This window comes from Canis lupus, chromosome X (genome assembly GCF_011100685.1).
Source record: "Canis lupus familiaris isolate Mischka breed German Shepherd chromosome X, alternate assembly UU_Cfam_GSD_1.0, whole genome shotgun sequence".
NCBI lineage: Eukaryota > Metazoa > Chordata > Mammalia > Carnivora > Canidae > Canis > Canis lupus.
In genome coordinates this window covers 88,438,541-88,455,770 of record NC_049260.1, presented here as the reverse complement: position 1 = coordinate 88,455,770, position 17,230 = coordinate 88,438,541, and the positions used below count along the sequence as shown (strand labels likewise).

Below are 17,230 nucleotides of genomic sequence, written 5' to 3'. Positions count from 1 at the left end.
GTTGGATGAGAGATATATGTTTGAAAGTCATTGTCATATTGATGGTAATGGAAGGTGTGAGAGTGTTCTACCTAGGGAGAACATAGAGTCAGAAGAAATGAGGGCCTCAAAGAACTCTGATGTATAATATTAGGATAAGTAAAGAATAAGCCTAAAAATGAAAAGAGTAGCCAGAGAGATGGAAGGAAAACTGGGATGTTGTTGTCAGAAAAGCCAAGAGAATAGGTTTCAAGGATGGTGGTAAACAGGCGAACACCACTAAAAGAAACAAAATTGGAATAAAAAATATTGATTCAGTAACATGAAGGTCTTTAGTTACTCTGGTCGGACCTGTTTTAAGAGAGTCATGAATTGGTAGTGGGATGAAGGAAAAAAACTAGAAGAAAATGGAGTTATAAAGAGTGAGTAGGGGCATCTGGAGAAAATAGCAACTACAGATAACTCTTTCTAGAAGTTTGGCTGTGAAGAAGTTTTGGAGCAGTAGCTGGAGGCAAATATGGGGGCAAGAGAGTTTAAATCTCTTAAATTTAAGGAGAGGTAAGTATGTTTGAATGCTAATGGGATATATCTGGCTGAGACATATATCCGTACATACATCTTATGTATGTTGAAGATATTGAAGAGAAGAAAAAAATTAAATTGTAAGATTTCTAATAATCTGAGCAGGGTGAGAATCCAAAAACACAGAAGAAGTGTTTTATCTTAGATAATAGGAAATATACTTCCTTTATGATAGCAGGAGGGAAGGAGGAGAGGATATAGGGAAAATGTGGAATCAGGAAGATGAGGGAATTTCCATCCGATGGCTTAATTTTGTTTTTGAAGAGGCAAGGTCATGTGCTGAGGTTGGAGGAGAGGGGATGTGAAAGAATTGAAGATATCAGAAAAATGTTTTAATTGTTCTCAATAATGAAATAAAATTGAACAGAGACAGTTAATAGTGTTCTTTTTTTTAAAGATTTTATTTATTAAAAAAAGATTTTATTTATTTATTCATGAGAGACACGGGGGGGGGGAGACACAGGCAGAGGGAGAAGCAGGTTCCATAAAAATATGGAATGCTTCACGAATTTGCGTGTCATCCTTGCACAGGGGCCATGCTAATCTCTGTATTGTTCCAATTTTAGTATATGTGCTGCTGAAGTGAGCACAATACTGTTTTTGATAGTACTGTGGATTTATATAAAAAGGAATGTTAGAAATTTATCATGGAACTAATCTGTTGTGGGACTTGTTGCATCAGCACTCACCTGCGCAGTGACAGGCACAGGGGAGCCCTGAGAGTTGGGATTTTGTTAGGAAGTATGATAAAAAAGAGGCAAGTTTAGTTTGGGGTATGGAAGCTAATCTAGATGGCAGAAAGAAAGGAAACAAGGTCAAATCTGATGGCAAAAGGTCAAATTTGGAAAAAACAGTCAAGTCTTTGCAAAGCAGAAAAATTAAAAATTAAAGCAGTAGTTAAAGACCTAAACTGGAATGAAATGAGATTATGGGAAAAATCATTGAATTTCTCTGGTCTCTGTTTTCTCATTTATTTTTAAGCCATAGTGATAAATGGTAGAAGCCAAGTACGTGATTTTGCGTGTAAATTTGTACACATATCTTGTTTTTTGGCAGTAACTATCAATAGAATCAAGTGGGCCTAGGAGCTTCTGAAGAGCAGCCCACCTACTACTAAGGAATGTAGTGGAGTTGGGGGGTAGGAGGTATTAGTCATTCTAATTTTCCCCTGGATGCTAAGGCAAAGGAAGACAAAGCCATATTCTAAAGGCATGATCCTATTACAAGTAGTGTTCCTTTCCCTGGGTATGTTTGACTTTGCTCATCCAGCAGTGATTAATTACTAATTATGGAATCAGCCATCTGCTTTATCTAGCACTTTTGCAGGAAAGACTGTATATTTTTGACAGAATTAGTACTGATTTATTGAGAGGAAACTTGAACTTCAGGGTATCCTGCAAATAACCAAAATCATGTGGGGTGAACTGTCGATATCTGGAAAAGGAGAAGTTACATATGATTAGAGATATGTGAGTGCATCATCACAGTATCATTCAGAACATTGAGGCAGGGGCTTGTGGTAGTGGGAAGTGCTGTGGTTCACAAGAGCAGTTATTATGAGCAGAACCTCCAGAGGGCCATAGAGAGTCCTACAGCCCTTGGATCCTCTTGTTTACCACTGTAAGGACTTCTAAGGCCTCAGAGGGGGAAATCCAAATGATTTTTTGGTCACTGTAAAAGTTTCAACTTCAGCATTTTGTGATTATAATATTTGCAAATGGAGTGGTTCAGTATATTCTCCCCTCCCATCCTCTCTGTGTGTCTCTCATGAATAAATAAATAAAATCTTAAAAAATAAATAACATTTTAATATACAATGCTAAATACTCCTCTAATTAGGTTATAGGTTCTGCTTAAATAAAAAAGTGGTTTATTTTGCTCTCATATGACTGTCTCAAGGTAGCTAATCCAGGTCTCAGGAAGAAAATGCAGCTTTATTGCATGAGGTCAAGAACCCTGGGCTTCTCCAAACTCGTTCTGCCACACCTAGGATGTTTCCCTCATCTATTTGATCAAAAGTGGCTCACTACCAAAACCATATATTTTTTTGTTAATATTTCATTTATTTATTCATGAGACACACACACAGAGAGAGAGAGAGAGAGAGAGAGAGAGAGAGAGGCAGAGACACAGGCAGAGGGAGAAGCAGGCTCCATGCAGGGAGTCCGAAGTGGGACTCAATCCCAGGTCTCCAGGATCACACCCTGGGCTGAGGGGGCACTAAACCTCTGAGCCACCCGGGCTGCCCAGGAGACCATATTCTTTTTAAAAAGATTTTAAAAAAGATTTTATTTAGTTATTTGAGAGAGAGAGAGAGAAAGCACAGAAGCAGGGGGAGGGACAGAGGGAGGAGCAGACATCCTACTGAGCACAGAGGCTGACATGGGGCTCAATCCCAGGACCTGAGCCAAAGTCCTTAACCAACTGAGCCACCCAGGTGCCTCTACCAAAACCATATTCTAAGCAGCAAGTTAGAGAAAGGAGGAAAGGGAAGGGGAGAAAATGTCCATTCTTTTAAAAGGTATGACCCAAAGAGGTGAGTGGGGGGAATGGGGTAACTGGGTGATAGGCATTAAGGAGGGCATGTGATGTAAGGAGCACTGGGTGTTATATGCAACTGATGATTCACTAAATCTACCCCTGAAACTAATAATACACTATATTGAATTTAAATTAAAAAAAAAAAAAAAAAGGAAAGGTGTGACCTAGAGATTAGAGATAACACTCCATTTATATCTCTTGGGCTAGAACTTAAGCATATGTCACATGTACCTGAAAAGGTGTTCAGAAATGTAGTCTTCATTTTGTGTGGCCATGTGTCCTGCTAAACCCTGGGGGCTCCATTACTACTGAAGGAGATGAATATTATGAGACAGCTAGTAATCTTAGCTGTACAACCTCCAAAATAAGATTGTACCATTTTATATTTCTACCAGTATCCTGAGAGAAGACTCACACTTTATTAATTTTGCTTGTATTATAATTTATTTAACTCTAAGTTTTTATAATTTGATTTTTAAAAGACTAATTTTTGAGGTTCATAGGAAAATAAAGAGGAAGGTACAGAAATTTCCCATCTACCCTCTGCTCCCACATATGGATAGCCTCTCCAATTTTCAATATCCCACACAAGAATGGTACATTTGTTAAAATTGATGAACCTACATTAACACATCTTTATCACTCAAAGTCCATAGTTTACATTAGGATTTACTCTTGATGTTGTACATTCTATGTGTTTGAGCAGATGTATAATGACATGTATACACTCTTTATACTATTATATACTATACTAGTATTATATACTATTCTATAATAGTATCATACAGAGTGTTTTCACTGCCTTAAATATCCTCTGTGCTCTGCCTATTCATCCCAACCCCTAGGAACCACTGATCTTTTTATTGTCTTCATACTTTTGGCTTTGCAGAATGTCATATAGTTGGAGTCATATAGTATGTTGCCCTTTCAGATTGGCTTCTTTAAGTGATAGGCATTTAAGGTTTCTCCATGTCTTTTCACGGGTTGATAACTCATTTCTTTTTAGCACTGAATAATATTCCATTGTCTGGATGTACCATAGTTTGTTTATCTGTTTACTTACTTGAAAGACAGTTTGGGTTGCTTCCAAGTTTTGGCAGTTATGAATGAAACTGCTATGAACATCCATGCTCAGATTTTTGTGTAGACCTATGTTTTTTACTTCTTTGGGTCAATACCAGCAAGCATGATTGCTGATTGGTATAGTAAGAATATGTTTAGCTTTTAAAAAATCACCAAACTGTCTTCCAAAGTGGTTGTACCACTTTGTGTTCCCACCAGCAACGAATGATCGTTTCTGTTGCTCCAACATCCTCTTTATAATTTGTTGTTGTCAGTGTTCCAGATTTTGGCCATTCTATTTTTTTATTTTTATTTTTTAGATTTTGGCCATTCTAATAGGTCTGTAGTGAGTAACAGTTTTTTGTTTTTGTTTTTGTTTTTTTTTTCTTTTACTATTCCTTCAGTAGACTTTAGGGTAAGGAACACTGTGTCTTGCTTGTTTTAATAACTGTAGCCTTGGGTGCAAAATGGATGCTCAGGAAATGTCTGTGAAATGAAGATCTGGATGGATGCCTATGACTGTATCAGCACCAATATAGCAATCAAAGGACAGGTTGGAAAAATAGAGACTCTGAAGTTGTATTTTGATTAGAGGACTCTAAAGTCACTTAGGAAATATTGTCTCACCCAGGCTCAAAAGCAACTATCAAAAACAGTGAAAAAGTGGGCTAGATAGGCAGACCTGTCACTTAGGATTATGAAATGGATTTAGAACTTTTAAGCAGATAGGATTATAAAAACCAGTTCTTTTAAAGGAGGAAATTCATTTTTATAAAGGGCAGTAAGTCCACCGAAGAACAATAAATGGTTGCTCACATACAAGTAAAAAAAACAAACAAAACAAAACAAAAAAAAAACAGCCCTTTTTTTGGTGACTTTAGAAAAACACTTTTAAAAAGATTATCTTGAGGCAGGACAGGGCAGAAGGAGAGAGAGAGAATCTCAAGCAGATTCCCCAATGAGCATGGAGCCCAACACTGGGCTCGATCTCATGACCCTGAGATCACGACCTGAACCAAAACCAAGAATCAGACGCCTGACTGACTGAGCCACCCAGGCACCCCTGTCATAAGCACTTTTAGAATGTAACCTTACAAAGTTACAAAACTGGTTTAATCTTCAAGTGGTCATGGAGAGTATTATTCTGAAGCCAAAGAACTAAGGAAAATGTATTGAGAAAATAGAATGCTCTGGTGTTTTAAAAAGGAGGACATCCAGTGATCCAAAAATATGTTAATTTCTACTTCTTTTATAAAAATTTTATTTATTGGGATCCCTGGGTGGCGCAGCGGTTTAGCGCCTGCCTTTGGCCCAGGGCGCGATCCTGGAGACCCGGGATCGAATCCCATGTCGGGCTCCCGGTGCATGGAGCCTGCTTCTCCCTCTGCCTATGTCTCTGCCTCTCTCTCTCTCTCTGATGTAACTATCATAAATAAATAAAAATTAAAAAAAAAATTTATTTATTTATTCATGAGAGATACAGAGAGAAGCAGAGACCTAGGCAAAAGGAGAAGCAGGCTCCCAGTGGGGAGCCCGATGCAGGACTCAATCCCTGGACCCCGGGATCACAACCTGAGCAAAGGCAGATGCTCAATTACTGAGCCACCCAGACGCCCCTATTACTTTCTACTTAATGGAAAAGAGAAACATCAGTAAGAAAGAAGAAAAGAGGGAGAAAACAGAAACAGAAAAAGCAAGAAAGTGAGGGCAGGAAGGAGAGGAGCTTGAGAGAGAAGCAGCAAACAGCGAGAGCCTGAAATGTTGGAATAGCTACTCTTTATGGTCTGAGTCTCAGATATTCTGAAAGCCAGAATACAAAACCTCTTGCCTAGAGAGATGCACTTACTGGAACTCTGGGAGTATGTCCAGTTGTATTGTTTGATCCCTCCGTTTTAAAGCATCCTTTTGGCATTTTGAAATCAGGACCAGAACTGGAATCTCTGATATTCCTCAATTCAGATCTTCAATTATGTTTCTAGACTAAAGGCTGAATTTTTTATATGCCTTATAAAATAAAGTTGTTTCTGGGTGCCTGGGTGGCTCAGTGGTTGAGCGTCTGCCTTTGGCTCAGGTTGTGATCTCAGGGTTCTGGGATCAAGTTCCGCATTGGGATCCCCACAGGGAGACTGCTACTCCCTATGCCTGTGTCTCTGCCTCTCATGAATAAATAAATAAAATCTTAATTAAAAAATCTTATTTCTGATGACTTTTGCTGCAGAAGACAAATTTAGAAGGAAAAAAATATCTCAGATTGCACATAGAAAGTAAAGATGTTCTATAGTTTGGAGAAATGGTAAGTTTTTAACAATATTATTTCATTAGAAATGCAAGAAGTTGGAGATTACTTCAAAAAACAATTTGAGCAGAAGGAAAGTATTTGTTTAAGTAATCACTAGTGAAACTAAACTTTGATAGTTTCTAGTTGTCCTGGAAAGAATGTTCTGCTTTGGTATGGTACCCTTTCATAAGTATAATTCTAAAATACTTTGGCCTGTGTCCCTCAAATAACAACACCTGCTGTTACTGAGCAGGTATGGCAAAAATCCAAGGAGGTGCACCTGGGTGGTGCAGCTGGTTGAGTGTCTGACTCTTGGTTTTGGCTCATACTGTGATCTCCGTGTTGTGGGATGGAGCCCCAAGTTGGGCTCTGTGCTTAGCATGGAGCCTGCTTAAGGATTCTCTCTCCCTAGGGGTGCCTAGGTGGCTCAGTCAGTTGAGTGTCTGACTCTTGGTTTTCGCTCAGGTTGTGATCTCAGGGTCCAGAGATGGAGCCCTGCCTTAGGCTCCTCACTCAGTGGGGAGTCTGCTCCCCTTCTTCCTCTGCCCATACTCCCAGCTCGCACACACTCTCTCTCTGAAATAAACTTTTTTTTTTTTAAAAAAAGGATTCTTCCCCTCTGCCCCTACCCTCTGTGTATGCATGCTCTGTCTCTCTTTAATATAAATAAATAAACCAGGGATCCCTGGGTGGCTCAGAGGTTTGGCGCCTGCCTTCAGCCCAGGGTGTGATCCTGGAGTCCCGGGATCGAGTCCCACATCGGGCTCCTTGCATGGAGCCTGCTTCTCCCTCTGCCTATGTCTCTGCCTCTCTCTCTATGTCTTTCATGAATGAATAAATAAATAAAATCTTTAAAAATATATATATATAAATAAATAAACCTTTAAAAAAACAAGGAAAAATAGGATCAGACCTTCATATAAGACGTTCTCCATTTATGTTTTCAAGAGGGAAAAAATGAGTGATTTCCTCCCACCAGGAGCACCGGTGATCACATAGGTCCCTTTATAGCAAACTTCTCAGCAGAGTTATCTGTACTCGTTGTCTCCATTGGCCCATCCATTCTTTCCTGAACCCACTTTATTTTTTTTTTAAATATTTTATTTATTTATTTAGGATAGTCACAGAGAGAGAGAGAGAGGCAGAGACACAGGCAGAGGGAGAAGCAGGCTCCATGCACCGGGAGCCTGACGTGGGATTCGATCCCGGGTCTCCAGGATCGCGCCCTGGGCCAAAGGCAGGTGCCAAACCGCTGTGCCACCCAGGGATCCCCCTGAACCCACTTTAATCTGAGTTTTGCTTCAGATATTCCACCTGGTTCCTTATCAGTGTCACCAATTATTTCCCATTGGCCAAATCCATTAGATCTTTTTTTTTTTAATTTTATTTATTCATGAAAGACACACACACACACACACACACACAGAGGCAGAGGCACAGGCAGAGGGAGAAGCAGGCTCTATGCAGAGCCCGAAGTGGGACTAGATCCAGGGTCTCCGGGATCACGCCCTGGGCTGCAGCCGGCACTAAACCGCTGTGCCACTGCACTGCCCTATTTTATTTTATTTTTTAAAAGATTTTATTAATTTATTCATGAGAGACACACAGAGAGAGATAGAAGCAGAGACACAGGCAGAGGGAGAAGCAGGCTCCATGCAGGGAGCCCAATGCGGGACTCGATCCTGGGTCTCCAGGATCACACCCTGGGCTGAAGGTGGTGCTAAACCACCGAGCCACCTGGGCTACTAGTTAGGCAGTTTAAACTGAACCATAGAAAGCTGAACTCTTGTCTATCATCCCCAGGCCACATTAATAATTATCCAGTTGCCCATGAGAAAAATAGAGGCATCATCCTCTGATACTCTGCACTCAGTCTATCAGTAGATCCTATTAGCATCTCCACTTGCTATCAACTTGATCCCTGTCACCATCAGCTTTAGCCTGCATTATTGCTTCTGCCCTTTCCTTCCATACATCGTGTTACTATACTCACAACTGTCCAGTTGCCTCCCATTTTACTAAAATAAATGAGAGATTTATTACCGTGGTCTATAGTCTGCCTATCTTTATGGGATCATATGACCTTTTCTCTTTCTTGTCCTGCTAGTCTTGCTATTTCTAGAACTACTAAGCTGATTCCCTCATCAGGGCATTTGAAAGTGCTGTTCCTTCTACCTGGAAGATTTTTCTCCTGTGTCTTTACCTGATTTATTTCCTTACTTCTTGAGGTCCTTAATGCCACTCTTTCAGAGAGGCATTCCCTGGCTACCCCATCTAAAAAGAGTCCTCATTACTCTCTTTCATATTATCTTGCTTTATTTTTCTTTATAAAAATTATAATTATAAATTATAATTATTTGATATGTTTATGGGCTGTCTCCCACACCAGAAAGTTCTAGGAGGGCATGTTTTTTGCTTGTTCACTGTTGTATCTCTTATGCCTGGAAAAGGGCCTGGCATGTAGTAGGCTCCCAGAACTGATTGTTAAATAATGAATACATGATAGAAACATTGATATGTTTTTGTTAGCATTCTTTTCTATAATGGATGGTACTATATATGATATAATACCATATTTTCATATATTTATAGTTTATACCTCATGGACATGAAGGAACATACTGGTAGAATAACCTTGAAGTCATATAAAACCTGCTATGGGGGATCCCTGGGTGACTCAGCGGTTTAGCACCTGCATTTGGCCCAGGGTGTGATCCTGGAGTCCCGGGATCGAGTCCTGCATCCGGCTCCCTTGCATGGAGCCTGCTTCTCCCTCTGCCTGTGTATCTGCCTCTCTCTGTGTGTGTCTCTCATGAATAAATAAATAAAATCTAAAAAAAAAAAAAAAAAGACCTGCTATGGTACAATTTGTATTCTATTTTTACTTAATTGGAGTGGGTGGGGCACACTCTATTATTTACTTTTGAAGTTATTATATGCAAAGTGAATGTTTTGAGTACACAGTGTTTGCTTGCTGACAAGTATTTGGGAGCATCTGGTTTTGGGGAGAAGGGTGTTGAACAAAAGAGATTGTTTTGCTAGTTCCAGAGAAGTGGTGCCTTTCAAGATACTGCATTGCTCTACAGCTGTGACTTCACTTGAATAGAATGTAAGGTATATTTCATAATAACAATTTGACCTGTTCTAAGAAGTAGATGAAGTGGGAGGGTTTTTTTTAAGCGGTTGTAAAAGCCTGTTGGTGGTTTTCTGGGTGGCATTATAAACTAATAAAGCCCTGATCAGCTCAGATTAGGGACTGATTCTGAAATGTATAAACTGCTTCATGAATTAATACTGTAAATCTGGCAGTTGCTATTGTAGCTCAAAACTGAATTCACTGGCTATGTGAATGCTTTAGGAAACTTGTTAGCTGGATGATCTCAGGATGTCATGCAGGAAAGCATCTACAAAAAGAATTAGGGAATAAGATGACTACCTGTGTTTTACAAGATTTTTTTTAACATATTGCATAAATATCAATATACAATGTTAGAGTATAATGTTGTCAAGGACACAAATACAATCATATTATACATAACCAGTTGTTAAAGTGGTATTTGTTGAAGAGATCCTAGCTATATTTCATTGGTCTACAGTGATTTTTATCTTTCAGCATGTGCTTAACGTTTTTGTGTATTTTTGTGGGAGGTGACTTCGAGTTGACTAGTGGCAAGCATGATGTATCTGTCTGATTCAAAGGTTTTTTTTGTGTGTGTTTAAAAGTACATAAAATCATCTTCAGCATTCTTTATGAATTACTCCACTGAAGAACAAATTATTTGCTAGCTTTATATAAATTAAATTTGACTCACCACCAGTTCATATGCTGATTAAGTCACGTATTGATCTCAGCATGTTGTCAGAACTCAGGATCTGGCAGGTTCCAGGGGTGCTGATTATGATGCTGAGTCATGGCCATACGCCAGAAGCTATGAATAGGCATTTGTGCATGTTGGATGGTCTCCTTAAAACGAGATTAGTTATTCAGGAAGCTAGTGCTTTTGAGTCACATCCTGAAACCATGCATAGATACACAGCAGATTAACTGATGAAACAGTGATATCCCAGGGATAACTTGTATGAGGAAATTGAGCTTCACTGAAGTGGGATAAGTTGAAAGACAGTATCATATGTTAAAAGGAACATAGTCTTTTAAGAAATCAGGTATACACATCTTCTCTTGCTTAAGTTATATAACCTTGAGTAATTGACTTAACTTTTCTGAGCCTCAAATGACTCATTTGTAATATTGGGATAATAATATAGTAACTATCAATGTTTGTGAGACTTGGGCAGCCCTGGTGGCTCCGCGGTTTAGCGCCGCCTTCAGTCCAGGGCGTGATCCTGGAGACCCGGGATCGAGTCCCACATCAGGCTCCCTGCATGGAGCCTGCTTCTCCCTCTGCCTGTGTCTCTGCCTCTCTCTGTGTGTCTCTCGTGAATAAATAAATTTAAAAAAATGTTTGTGAGACTTAAGTGAGCTAGTCCCTATCAAGTATCTGGCACAGAGCTTGACACTTGAAAAGAGCTTAAAAAACTCTAGTCTCTAGTATTATTATTTTCTAAATCCTGTGGCAAAGTTGGTGCTAGAGCCCAGATCTCCTAGTTAGTATGCCTTCTCACATAAGACCCATAAATTAATTGTTTCACCCACAGATGACATTTAACTTTGCAATCGCTCTACTTTTCCATTTTTCTCTCCTTAAACTCTACTTCTCTGTTTTTCCATTTTCTCTTTCTTATTGCTTTGGCAGGCTCCATGCCGGGAGCCCGATGTGGGACTCGCTCCTGGGTCTCCAGGATCGTGCCCTGGGCCAAAGGCAGGCGCTAAACCGCTGAGCCACCCAGGGATCCCCATTCATTATTTTCTAAAAAATAATTATTTGTTTCTGCAACTTGCTCACTGCCTTTATAAACAAAACAAGAACCTGTAATCATTTTAGATACGTTGGAATTGTCTTTTTGTATTTATTTGTCAAGGCAGAAAAGACACTTTTTTCCCCCACAAATCCATATTATGTAAGTGACTGCATTCTTTGGCTCACAGCATTTTTTCTGTTCCTTTTTAACCTTGCCTTTCCATACAGATTGTACCAGCTGTGAGATATTGTGCAAGTCACGCCACTTCAAGCCACAATGTTACTGATTGTAAATATGTAATACCAACCTTATACACCTGTGAATTTGTTAAAATAATTCAGTAAGTTCTTTGTAAACTATAAAAAATAAGCAAAATCCATGAAGTTATTGTTATTGAGACAAATATCAGTAAAGACAACTAATGGATCAACAAAAATTGACCTATCTTCAGTTGATAAGTAGACAAACTCCTCCTAAGCACACGGAGCAATTTACTCTTCTTGTAGTACTTTCAGATGCATTGTCTTATTTAATCTACAGCACAAATCTGCCAGGCTGATGTCATTACCTCCATTTTATAGATAGAAATTGAATTATAATTTGCTTCCAGGAACATTAGTGGTTGAGGCAGGGTTGAAATCCAGGTTGATATTTACAACATTGTGCCTTTTATTATAACCAGTTTCTCAGCTATATATCTATTTGTTTATCCAAAGATTAATTAGTCCTGTCAGCTTTTACATACCTTGCTGTAATTCTAAATTCGCTTTAGATGCTTTTAGCCCCACCCATAACCTCCCACTCCTGTCTTGTGACTTATAGAATCTGTATCCTGGCCTGCTGGCTATTTCAGGAACATCTATATTTTTTTTTTCAGTGTGCTTGATTATCAGACAGGAAGGGAAGTCTTAGAGATTCTAATTAATGTCTCCAAACTGAAGAAGAGAAAAAAAAGAGGACCTGTGATAATTGCCTATGATAATTCATTTCTTGAGAAACCATATTATTGGTAAGTACCTGGAGTTTCTCCAATCATGCAAAGATTATCTCCTGCCAACTCATAGAACAAGGGGATTATGTAGCATGGCTTTGAAGAGGTGGGGAAGTGAGGCTGAAAACAGGAAATAGTTTAGGCTTGCCATTCTAAAGGAGATTCTCAGTGGGAAACTGTTTAAGCAATAGTGTTGTGTGAAACTTAGTGGGTAGAAACAGGAAGCTGCCCTCCACATTGATCTTAGCAGTGGAAAATGCTTAGCCTAGTGGTTATCATCAAGGACTCTGGTACTAGACTGTCTGGATTCAAATCCAAGCTTCACCATTTATGGTCTGCGTGACTTGCAGGAAGCTGTTTAATTTCTCTGTGTCTCAGCTTCTGGTCTTTAAAATGGGAATGAAAATAGTACATACATCAGAGACTGACTATAAATATTATATGATATAATGTATGTAGAGTGCTTAGTACAGGGTAGTGTCTGGAATGCTGTAAATGCTGAATAAATAGTAGGAAGATTACTACTATTACAGACCTTATGACTCGTCACTTGTACCTTTTATCTTGGACAAGATTTACCTGCAATAGAATTTGGCAAAAAAAAAAAAAAAAAAGGTGCTCAGTGAAAGCTTATTATTATTCTGCCAAAATGTCATGATGGTAAAACTGTGGTGGGTTGATGGTTTGGGTGGTGAGAGTAGGTTGACCAAGGTTCAGGGGACAAGACTCCTTATAACAAGAAAACTTAAAAAAAAAAAAAACAAGAAAACTTATTGTCTACTCAATGGAAAGGGCTTATGAGAGCTAGTTTTCAGTCCTAGCTCTGCCACCAGTAAGTTGTGTGACTTTGGACAATTCATCTTCCATCCTTGGTATTTCCTCATTTTTAAAAATAAGGAGTTAAGACCAGATGAGTGATTAACTGTGGGCTGGGGGTGGAGAGTATATCAGAAACTCTAAGTGTATATGTATATCTGTGTTTTCATCACCATCTTCCCTTTGTCTTCAGGTCCCTTCCCCTCTTGTGAAGAATTCTGTCTTTCCTAGTAACCATTTAGTGTGTAAAGCACCTCATTGCACAAGTGACAATCTTATAACCCAGAAGCCAAGGAAAGAGTTGTCTTCACATTCATTTGTGTGAGAAAGTCTAGATGGGATCCTAAGTGTATTGTAATTCAGGGAACTCCTTTCATAGGTTTGTAGACAAGTGACTCAGGATACCAGCTATTCCATTTCCTACTTTTGCATTAATGTGTTGGGCTGATCTAGGAAATATGCTATTTGATAGCCTGAATCACATTTCAGTAGCCTATAAAAGGAGTAGAATCAAGGGATTTTTAACTCTTACGATTTGTGCTGCACATGGCACAGGGCTATGAAAATATATAAGGGCAGATTGATACAGGAGAGAGAACTTTAAAGATCTCTCTGGGAGCAGTTTAAGGGAGCTCTAATTGTCTTCATCCTTATTAGTAATATGAAAGGATTTCTCTTTGTCAGACCTATTTGCTGCCTTAGATCCCAAAGGAACCAGTGTGTTCATCTCAATCCATGAGAACAGCTCTGTGGAAGATCTGTTGATAGACCTACCTACCACTTACAGACGCGTGGGAGGACAGTAGTAGTAGGTTTGCATGTGCCCAGGGAGGAATTGAAGAGAGAGATTTATTGAACCTCAGTAAGAAAAATGCTTTTCTCTTATGATTTTATGAGACATAGAAAAAAATAGCATGGTGTTGATTCAGTCGGGCTAGCTAATTGAAGGAAGACTTAAATGCTGGAGTCCCAGAGGAAGAGCTTTCATAATCCTCAAACCTGTGGGATCCAGCATAATAGGGTGGAAGTACACTGGATTAAGAATCATATTTCTGTCCTACTCCCAAATCTCTTACTAACTGGCTGTGTAATCTTGGGCAAATCTGTGTTTTATTTCCCAGTATATAAATGAAGCTGGGCTAACATAGTCTCTGAAATACATGCTGGCTTTAATAGTTTGATCTCAAGATTCTTTGATGTCATAATTGAAACTTACCAACATTAGAACATTACATATGGATCAGGTAGGTTGAAGAAGGTGGTGCAGGGAGAGAGAGTCTCCTCTGCTTAATGAATTTATGTAGGAGAAAAGAAAGGTAATTTCTGAATGTTGGAATAGTGACCTTTACTCATTAGCTTCCTGTGAAATTGTTGGTTCCAGGAATATAGGCTCAAAGAGAAGTATAGAACTGGGAGTAGTGGTTTTTCTTTGAAAAGAGAGTAATTTTTGGTTAAGTAGGTATGTGGAGACATGAATTCTTTAAATTTTGATCATACAACCCGATATTCTTCAAGAATGTAAAGACACTAAGTTGTATTCTATTATAGTGAAGTGTTTTAAGAAATGGGTGAAAAGTAAGATTTACCCTTTAGAGAGGTCATTCTTGCTGTGTTGTGATATGGAGAACGGTTTGGAGGCAGGAAAGACTGGCTAATGAGATCCTGATGATAAGTTCTTCATCTTGGAAGAGGTAGTGATAATGGAGAGGTTGTCTGGGAGAGGGAGAAGTTGAGGAAAATTCTCTGGTTTTTTGGTTTGGGCAGCTAGGAAGATGATGGTACTATTTCCTTTTTTTTTTTTTTTTAAAGATTTTATTTATCTATCTTTTTTTAAGATTTTATTTATTTATCATGAGAGATACAGAGAGAAAGAGGCAGAGACACAGGCAGAGAGAGAAGCAGGCTCTGTGCAGGGAGTCCAATGCGGAACTCGATCCCAGGATCTGGGATCACAACCCGAGCCAAAGGCAGACCTCAACCCCTGAGCCACCCAGGCGTCTCGGTGCTATTTACTGATACAGGAAGCAGGGAAGGGTGGAACAGATAAAGAGTAGAGGATGGTGGTTTAATATTTATGAAGAAATGGAGCAAAGTTTTGAGGTATCTGAGGCTTGGGTGTAGGTTCTATGCTTTCTTAGTAGTCAGATAACTTTCAAATACTTTTTAATTTCAGAAAAGAATATACGTATCAGCGTATTTACTTTGTTGCTGGGGGAGAGGGTTGCTATGGAGATTAATGATATCATAACTCCCACTGTGAACCAATAAGGACACTTTGGTGGGTCTGGCTCAGTCTTCAGGCTGAAGGCTATTTGAAGTCATCCTATCCTGGGTGTAGCATGTAATGTATGGAAAAGTCTCTCTGTGTGGGGTGGGTATGAAGAGTTTTCTTGTAAGTTTGTTTTGCTTTTCTTTTTTTACTCTTATAGAAAAATGAGCCTAGAATCCTCCCTTTCCATTTTATTGGTTCTAAATCTGATTTCTCCCCCCATGGTTCGAAGGGGCACAGTTTTCCCCAATTCCTGGTAGAAAGAACATAGAGTTTCCAAATGTGTTTTTATTTTTATTTTTATTTTTTTTTCAAATGTGTTTTTAAACACATTTAATCATTTGGTTATTTTGAAGTAAGATGAAGTTAAAATGTTGTTTTTCCTTTTTAGAGTGGAAACTTCAAAGTATTGAATCTTGGAGGAATGGCTTTCATTCATTTGGATGTCGGATTCCTCTATACCCTGCTTGTTTGCACAGCATTTGGCTCTATGCTTTCAAATGCTGAGATAAAAGGTAAGCTAACAATGGAGTAGTTTTAAAATTTGGGATATTAATTGTCTTTTCAACCTACCGTGTGGAAGTACATAACAAGTAGATGGATTGTTACTAGAAATATTTCAGGAAGTCCATACACACAAGATACGTTCTTACTAGTCAGCCTCACGTATAAGGTTAACTAACGATAACAAACATTTTGCAGGATAAAAGCCAAACTAAAAGACACTTTTCCATACCTTTTTGTATGGTCTTCTAAGAAATAGGTTAATTATATGAAACCTCATTGCCTGATACTCAACTAACTGGAAACTTTCCTTATTTACCATCCTTAGCCTTTAAGATAAATATGGAAAAATATACAGAGATTTAAGGTAAAATTTAAAAATAACTACAGAATTATTAAATCATGTTTAATGAATTTTTCTTCTTGGAGAAGGTAATCAGAACAATACATTTCACAAAGATTCGTAACTCTAAGAGTTGAAACAATAAGACTGTCATTTTATCCTCAGTAGAGACTTTCTTTATTGATACATGGTGGGGGTCCCATGTCAAATCATAATTTGTGCCACAGTTTCTTTTTGTGGGTTCTTTTCTTCACCTCAATAAGTATTATGAGATTAGGCATTAAGATGAATAACTGGGCAGAAACGAAAGGAAATTATTAGCAGAAAGGCAACGTGAAGGCAGAACTATAGTACTATTAGATTTGCTAGTAGGGAAGTTTATAGAATTATTTATTTGTTTGCTTTTTAAACCAGCCATTGGGGGAGCCATTTCCACACACTACTCCCTCTTCCCAAATAATATGGGCTTTTTTCTGATGCCACTCTGCTCAGCTGCCTGACACTTTTTCTTAAGTTCTTCCAAAGAGTGGCCCTGGTTTGCCATACTCTAGGGATAGCTTTGGACTTTAATTAGAGGATTCAGAATGGAACAAGATCTGCTTGTTCTAACTCTTAAGGCATTTAGTTATAGTAGTCATATTTTACGTTTTCTATCCCATTTGTGTGTGTATGTGTGCCATGATGTTATATACATATAGTAAACACTGAATTAATACTGATTGGTTCTTGCAATTAGAGAGATTTATGTAATAAAGTGTTCCCATCCTAGGCCAAATTCTGATCTATATAACCACAGAGGTAACTGCATGTTGAATTGCCTGTTTCTGTGAAAACTTAGTACCTAGATAGGCAAAGTCATATTTGCATGTAGCAGTATTCTAGACTTTTTTTTTTTTTTTTTCAATTCATGAGAGACACAGAGAGAGAGGCAGAGACATAGGCAGAGGGAGAAGCAAGCTCCCTGCAGGGGGAGCCTGATGTGGGACTTGATCCCAGGACCTGGGA

General features: G+C 38.7%; 1 protein-coding gene and 1 non-coding gene across 2 annotated transcripts in view; one reads left to right on the top strand and one right to left on the bottom strand.

Annotated features, from left to right (window-relative positions):
* Positions 1–1,047: 1,047 nt before the first annotated feature.
* Positions 1,048–1,151, bottom strand: LOC119868575. Its single transcript, XR_005386568.1, has one exon. It is a non-coding gene; the product is annotated as a U6 spliceosomal RNA (small nuclear RNA).
* Positions 1,152–12,246: 11,095 nt separating this feature from the next.
* IL13RA2 (interleukin 13 receptor subunit alpha 2) overlaps positions 12,247–17,230 on the top strand; it is a 29,366-nt gene continuing 24,382 nt past the window's right edge. Inside the window, exons 1-2 of the mRNA NM_001003075.2 lie at positions 12,247–12,311; positions 15,770–15,893. Of these exons, the coding sequence (NP_001003075.1) occupies positions 15,803–15,893 (91 nt within the window). The 5' untranslated portion in view covers positions 12,247–12,311; positions 15,770–15,802. The remainder of the gene's footprint in view (positions 12,312–15,769; positions 15,894–17,230) is intronic.